Raw genomic sequence first — 8166 nt, forward strand, 5'->3', positions numbered from 1 at the left:
TCCGTTCACAGTCACACCCTGCTGTAGAGCTGAAGCCGCACGCAGCATTTCCCATTCACCGCCACGTCTCGTCCCAGCTGGCATCGTGAATTTTGTTATCGCCGCGGCATGACTGGAAGTCGTCGTCTGTTTCCTGTCCCCCGATGCCCGTTGGCTTCCCCTTCAAAAGAAGCCACGGCCTTTCAGGCAGAACCACTGGGGGTTTTTTTTGTTGTTTTTTTTTTGCCTCTTTAAATCTCTAGCAGCCGTAATCTTTTGAGAATATAAGAAGCTCCAATCTACTGAAACTTGCTTCTCCTCAGCTGTGTTCAACCCCCTGTAGCGTTCCCTCATAAACAAACACAGTCGCGGTTAAATTTAGCCCTCTTTAAGATGTATCCTCCAGGGCTTGGAAAACTGTGCGAGTTGGGAAAAAAGAGAGAAACTTTGGGATTTTGCTACACCCGGGCAAACAATGAATGGGAGCGAGAGCAAAGAGTCGAACTGATGCTCCTAACAGAGATATATTGACGTCACGGATGCTGCTCATGGGACACACTTGACGGATGATTATACTCCATCGTTTTTAAAAAGAAGCGTGGCGACAGTTCTCAAACTAACGTCAAGGTCTTTGCAGTACTTTAGTCCAGTATCGCTGCACGTAAAAAAAAAAAACACTCCCTTGTAAAACTCCATGTGGGAAAAGGCTCTGGAGGGCTGTTAAAAGTACATCTGGAAAACACAGGCTAGCATTCGTCTTCCTGGCGCTAAGTTTGGACCTGTGTCTGACTGGACTAATGCTGCTGCAGGCAAGGCTGCTCCCTTTCTCAGTGGGGGTCCTTTCAGCGGCAGCAGTGGTTTTGGTCTTTATGAAAGGCACTCATCATTTCCTTTCATCCCTCAATGGAAAATAACAGGTGCATCGTAAACATCGAAGAAGAGCATGTTTCAAATACGTGCAGCATTATGAGCAAAAAAAGAAAAAGAAAATTGATTTGAATGATTATTGAACAATGGTCAGGATTATTGCAAAGATGTAAAACTACTTTCAGATCATTTGTGTCTGTTAACATCCAGGAACAGGATTCCAGCAGAGAGTTTGAATTTCTGACTGTCAAACAGGTCGAGAGTCATTATGTTTGAAACCATAACGTTGGGTTGCCAGTTCTGCCTCAAACGTTGGTGATTCGAATATAGGAAGCGTCCTAAACTTGGATGGAGACGACAGGACAACGCGACTGGTGAAGACTCTGCTGTGTAACGAATAAATGTCATTTACACTTTAATCCATGATCACTGAACATTTCTCTCTCTCTCTCTCTCTCTCACACACACACACAGACACACACACACACACACACACACACACACACACTGTAAGTAAGGTCATCCTCATATATCCCTTGGTATCCATGACTACAGTGTCTGCACACTGTCGCATTCTGGCATTTATGAATTCTTCATTAGCTCATCAGGACGTGAACGCATTGTGTTGCACGTTACACCCTTCCTTCCGTCCGGGCGCACGTGCACACACACACATACACACACACACACACACACACACACACCTGTCACTGTATTTGAGAAGAGATGCTGAGGGATGGACGTCCCCCTGATGTGTCAGGATGTCTCTGCTGATAGCGTGGATGGAGCCCTGCACAATGACACAGAGAGGGAAGAATTTTTTTCTGGCGCCTATTGTTGGGGAAGAATGATGCAAGGACATGTGCCAAGAAAATTAGAGTGGATCTGCTGGGCAGAAGGAGAAAGAAACAAATGTGGTGGTGGTGATGGTGGTGGTGGGGGGTGACGGAGGGTAATGGAAAGGAGGGGAGACGGCAGAACACGTTGGAAATGAAAGGCTGAGACATCTAATTTTTAAAAAGGTTCTTCGGCAATCATCCCTCTTCCTCCTTTTTACTCATTACCGCCGCAAAGTAGTCCTGTCTGTGGAAGTAGGATGAAACATTAGGCTGGAGGAAAAAGCTGAAGTGGAATCCAACTGCTCCTCTACGGCAGCAGAAGCCACTTCAGACAGAGCGGAGCAGCGCGTTTTACACACAAGCTGCAAAAATAAATAAATGAAAAAAATACATAGGCTTAAGTATCACGGAAACACTTTTCGCATTGACATGGCAGCGGACATGATGTACGGGGTCATGTGACCCGTTCGCTTCAAGTGAAAATGGCACATTATGATTGGACCAAGAAGGAGATGGAATATTTTTCTTCTTCTTCTTCTTCTTCTTCTTCTTCTTCTTCTTCTTCTTCTTCTTCTTCTTCTTCCTCCTCCTCCATGCAAGAGATACTAATGGATCTCATCATTGTGGGGTCTGTCTGGCTGCTGCTCTTGCTGAGCGCTGGAGCTCCACGCTGTGAAAGCTCACACCCCCAGTTGGCGTCTCGAGATTCATTAAATGTATGTTGAAGCGTGCCCCTGCGTGAGCGCGGCATTATGGGATGCTCTCACTCTCAGAGCTGCACAATGAGCTGATTATGTGAGATGCTCTTTGCTCTCCGTGTTTAAAAGCATCTCGTTTGTAATGCAGCTCTCCAGCCGCAGTGGCTTGATGGAGGGATGAACTGTGGTTTCAGCATCCTAAGAGCCATAACCTGAGTGTATCTCTGTCATCACATTAATGTAAATATATCCGTAATCCATGCGCACTGAGGATTCACTGACAAAGTGACTAAGTGGAAAGTTGTTGTGTTGTATCTGCGTTGCAAAAAGCAAACGCTGCACAAATGTGAGACGAAAGAAGAAAACGCAGCTGAGAAAAACATCAAAAGCAGACTTGTTTACGTGTGTTCAGTTTTAAAGGACTTGGAGGAGTTTGACCAGAAGATTCAGGTACCGGGGGGGGGGGGGGGGGGGGGGAGGAAACGGGGAGGAGGGAGATGGTTTTCCGCACCAGGCTGCCCACTATACTCACTCCATTTCTTTGCCTGAGACACAGACTTTGCTTTTAAAGGTCATCCAATGCTCTCATTTTCTGTCTGCAGTTTTGATTTTTGCTCCCACAAAAAGGATTCATTTGGAAGGAGGCAGTGCTTTTGCAGCAATCAGGATTTTTTTTTTTTTTTTTGACCCTTCAAAAAATCTAAATGAAATAAAAATAAACTCAGCCCCCTGTGTCCTCCCCTCTTGACTCTCCTCTAACGGAGCGAGCACAACAAGAACACGTTCACAGCAGCACCCTCTCACTTTCCTTCTGCTTATTTCTCACCTTTTGTCCCTTTTTGGGGTAATTAATTCTGCATGCTGTCAACACTCATCTCTCCGACTGCCTGTTCTCTCTGCTTTCTCCTGCTCACTGCCAGCTTGTTTTTGAACAGATATCTTTTTTTTTGTTTCTGCAGGAATACAAACTGATTACCTGTCTTTTCCAAATAATTCTATCTTTCTAGTTTTACCTCAATTCTATCTGATCCTTTACCTGCTAAAAGTGTTTGTAAACATAGCAAAAGCATGTGGGAAAGAGCAGGACAATTGAAAAAAAAATAAGTATGTAAATACAATTTCGGACGGGCATTTGACAAACCTTTATGCTTCCACATTTAAATCAGAGCAGCCAGATATTTTTCTATCTCTCTCTCTTTTTTTCTTTTTTTTTTTTTACTGCCAATGGGAAGATTTATTAGTAGAAATGTAACAATAAGTTGTCAAAAAAAGAAATGCCTGATACAAGATACCTGAAAAATCGACAACTAAACTACAGAAACAATGTATTTGTACTTTTTACTTCCCACCTCTGGTGCCTGCATATCTGAGGCAGTGGCCATTTAACCGCCACTTACTTGCTGTTTGGCGTCTTGCTCAAAGACGTGGTGGCAGCAGAGGTTGCGACAGTTTGTGGTCGGAGATGTGGATGAAACGCTCGCTGCCGTGGTTTACTTCCTCCTCAATGGCCCTCACACGTTGATTGGCTGATTCACGTATTGAACTTGCGACTCTTCCTCTCTCCGCCAGGTGTGGTGGATGGACGGCTTCTACAAGGGCAGGCGTGTGCAGGAGTACAGAACCATGGGGGATTTCACAAAGGGCCAGAACTTTGTGCAGCACCTGTTGCCGCACCCCTGGGCAGGAACTGGCCACGTGGTTTACAACGGCTCGCTCTACTACAACAAACATCAGAGCAACATTCTGGTGGGAGGCTCGCTCCGACGGGAAACCGCTAACCGTCCAATTGTCGACTGGCAGCTCCAGTGTGTGTGTTTGTCTGCCACTCCAGGTCCAGTACAATTTCCGCTCGCGCAGCGTGTTGCTCCAGCGCAGCCTGAGTGGAGCCGGATACAACAACACGTTCCCCTACAGCTGGGGAGGCTGCTCCGATATTGACCTCATGGCCGATGAGATGGGACTGTGGGCCGTCTACACTTCAATCCCCAACGCTGGAAACATCATGGTGGGGGTTTGTCTCTCCGTGCTGACAGACATCCTTGCAATACAATGGCAGCAAAGACAATCTAGATGCTACCAAAAACTGTTTACAAACAAATGCAAATTCTAATCTTCTGGTTTGTTAGTTGCAGTCAGACATCAGTGATATGTGCAGGTTTCTGCAACTTCCACGAGTCCACAAAAACAATCAAAATCTATTAAAGGTTCTGACAGAGATGTATTCCTCTCTTTGTAATTGATCGTCACGAAGAGCAAGTGGCCGCTCGTTAGACAATGTGCAGATCATATATTGAAACTATTACTTGGTGCCTAGTGCGACCCAGTGTTTCTATCAGAAAAACAAAAATGTATATATTTAAAAACACTCATGTAGCAATCTGCAGTAATCCTTAACTTTCAACACCTCTTTCACGTCTATGGTTTAATTTCTGTGTCACTCGAGTCCTTGTTCTACATTCTCGTAGTCATATGCAGCGAACAATAAGCAGAAATGTTCGTGCTCAATGTTCATTGAAATGAAAAACGTAATTGGCTCTGCGGTGGCTTACTGCACGGCGTAATTATTCTCTCATAAGCCTGGAATGGTTACACGAGGCTGAGAGAGAGTTCAAGGATTTTAGGGAGTGAATTTTAGTTCCCCCCGAAATTGATCAGGCTCAGAGAAAAAAAAATGGGAATGAACAATATATCTGAGCTTGAATTCAAAATTTAAAAGTACATCTGATTTCCAATGTTTCGAAAACACAAAATCAAACTGACCACAACGCTCTGGAATACAGAGACCAGGTCACATTAAGTTGACTTTTAACCAGCTGGATATTCTTTCGTCCTTTTGTTCTGTCTCAAATGAAATATCTCAATACAGTGATGGTTCCAATAGATGTCGTAAATCACAACACGACAATAAAGAACATACCAGATAACAGAGAAGAGGATTCTGTCTTCTCTCCTCCCGGTTCACGGTGGCAGTAGATTCCAATCAAGAAGAAAAAACCCGGGAAGAAGCCGCCGCAATTCAAAAACTCAGGAAAACATTTAAATGTTTAAGAGAGTCCTTTTAGTTCCAATTTCAGTGCAAAAAAAAAAAAGAAGTCCATCACGGCGTGATTGTGGGCAGGAGAAACAGACCGTCGCGTGCTTCAGCTGCTTAAACAAACTGGGCTGGTGGTGATGGGAAAACTGTCACACAAAGGATAATTAAGCAAATAACTTTATCTCTGCAGCGTCTTTGTGGAATGAATTATAACTCTCCCAGTCTATACACTAATACTGCTGAGCAGCTGCAGAATGATTTGCTGTGTTGTCAAGTGACTGCTGCATGTTTGAAATAAGTGTGTGCAATTCCTGTTTGCAGAGAGTCAACTGGTTATTCTTGTTTTGCATTTGTCATGACCAGACTTAATATTTTTAAACACAATATACACAATATTTTTTCCAATGTAAGAAGTAGAATGCACAGATATTTGTGTACAAATGTAGGGAGTAAAAGTAAAAAGTTGTGAGAAATATTCAAGTAAAGTACAGATACCTGAAAAATCTACTTAAAGGTCGAGTGTGCATATTTTTCTAAGGAAGCCTGGTGTGGACAAGCCAGCTGGCAGACCGCTCGTCTCGTATTTAGGGTAAACGCTTGCGTTCTCAAACAAACCAACAAAGAAGAAGGTGGACGAGGTCTCCAGGTTTGTGCCTGCAGGCCAGCGTAGTTAACTGGCAAGTTCGGGAGAGGGACGGCACGGAGTCTCTAAGTCAAAGACAACTGAAATCTAAAATCACTTGTTGCTGTTTCTTCCTAAAAAAAATCTCCAAATATTACACACTTTCACTTTCACTTACACTTTCAATGCAGTAACAAAGTATTTCCCCACCTCTGGCTCCTCCTTGTTTAGTCACCTGCTCACTGTGCGTTGTCTCCAGGTGAGTCGCCTGGACCCTCGAACCTTGGAGGTCCTTCAGAGTTGGGACACGGGCTTCCCGAAGCGCAGCGCTGGCGAAGCCTTCATGATCTGCGGCACCCTGTACGTCACCAACTCCCACCTGGCCGGGGCCAAGGTCCACTTTGCCTACCACACCAACTCGTCCACGTACGAGTACACCGACATTCCCTTCCACAACCAGTACTCCCACATCAGCATGATGGACTACAACCCCCGGGAGAGAGCCCTGTTCACCTGGAACAACGGACACCAGGTCCTCTACAACGTCACGCTGTTCCACGTCATCCGGAGCGATGGATAGACGCGCACGTGGGGGGGAATGTAAAAAAAAAAAAAAAAAAAAAAAACGCAAAACAAAAAAGGAGGATGCAACGTGTCGTCGTTTTTAGGGTACTATCACCTCATGCACCAACACACATTGAAAAGTCTATCGACGTCAGCGGGAAATTGAGCTCCCTCTATGTTTTAAATGTGAGTGAGTGCGAGAGCTCGCCGAGCTAATGACTACACACGACGCACGGTTGTCGAACACACGTCTAAAGGTCACGGAGAGCAGAATTCATCATCGGGAAGGACGGGAAAATAATGGCCCGCGTTTATGAGGGGGACGCCGGCGACTGAAGGAGGACAAACGGGTCGAGCTCATCCACATTCTCTCGTATTATCTCATTCCATCTCCATCTCGAGGAGTCATTCTGCAGAACCGAGGCCCAATTGTCAAGTAAAAGTAACCGTAGCCTGTGAATGGAATTTTAAGTCACTTCTTGCCTCGAGCTATACGATGAGGGATCCCACAAAAGGTATTCTGGGTTTGTGATGTAATTTGTGGACGTGTTGAGTCAGCATGGTTGTTCATTTATTAAATCTTACTTGTCAAACTTTACACAGGCTGATCCTTTTTCTCCAGTGCGTCGAGACGAGCGAGCGAGGAGGGAGGATAGATCGCAGCGTCTGGGCTGGCGAGAAAAAAAAGAGAATTCTGAGTGAGATTTTTTATTCTCCTCTGATTCAAGGACGCCAACGTTCACTGAACAAAGGTTCAGACGTGACAAATGAGAAGTGGCAAGATTGAGGTGAAGCGCGGTTACTGACAAATAAAGAAAAGAAGATAGAAAACAATCAAAGAGGAGCGAGAGCCAGCAGAGATGTGCCCTCTGTTTCCCTCCTCGAAAAGGCTGCGTTCAGGTGCTTTTTATTATCTCCATGCAGCTGTGCAAAGAAGTTTTCCGGCCAATCCTTAAAATTTTACCCAATCACGATCACCGTCATCAAACGTTTGCCGGAATTTTGTGTGTGTGTGTGTGTGTGTGTGTGTGTGTGTGTGTGTTTCAAAAGGTTCAGCTGCGTCAGATGCACACAAACAAATTGAAATGATTTGGTTGTTTACTGTTTAAAAAAAGACGAAATAAAAAGCTGAATTCTTGTATTTCTTGTACTCCTAAACTCTGGGTTTGTTGCAAGAGATGTGCAACAGAGCTGGACGGAACAGTGCACGAGAAGCATGTGGGTACATGCTGGTGACTGCACTTTTGGGGAGTCAATGCCGATTCTTCGTGCAATGCAGGGTATCCCAAATGCATGAGGTGTTTATTAAAGATGGTTCAGAGACGTTTTACTCAACCGTCAAATGAAATTCAATGTATTTTTCCCTGTGAGGAACATCCATTAGCATGAATTAATTTATTCATTCAGCCCTTGAACAGCGACTACTGAAGATTCAGCATAATGGGACTTAATGGAGAATGAACAGCCACATGCACAGCTTGTACAGCAAAACAGCAGCCTGTGAACAATGTGCTGCATTCAGCAAAGATATTCACCAAACTGAATTGGCTTCATTATTACTTT

The 8166-nt window shown here is 44.6% G+C and overlaps 1 protein-coding gene across 1 annotated transcript in view; it reads left to right on the forward strand.

Annotated features, from left to right (window-relative positions):
* The window catches only part of LOC142880150 (noelin-2-like), a 29352-nt gene extending 22151 nt beyond the window's left edge, over positions 1–7201 (forward strand). The window contains exons 6-8 of the mRNA XM_076013858.1: positions 3953–4129; positions 4215–4388; positions 6299–7201. Of these exons, the coding sequence (XP_075869973.1) occupies positions 3953–4129; positions 4215–4388; positions 6299–6619 (672 nt within the window). The 3' untranslated portion in view covers positions 6620–7201. The remainder of the gene's footprint in view (positions 1–3952; positions 4130–4214; positions 4389–6298) is intronic.
* Positions 7202–8166: the final 965 nt, after the last annotated feature.

The sequence above is a fragment of the Nelusetta ayraudi genome, unplaced genomic scaffold, assembly GCF_046127955.1.
Source record: "Nelusetta ayraudi isolate G7.1 ecotype Tasmania unplaced genomic scaffold, CSIRO-AGI_Nayr_v1 ptg000006l, whole genome shotgun sequence".
In the NCBI taxonomy this organism is placed as follows: Eukaryota; Metazoa; Chordata; class Actinopteri; order Tetraodontiformes; family Monacanthidae; genus Nelusetta; species Nelusetta ayraudi.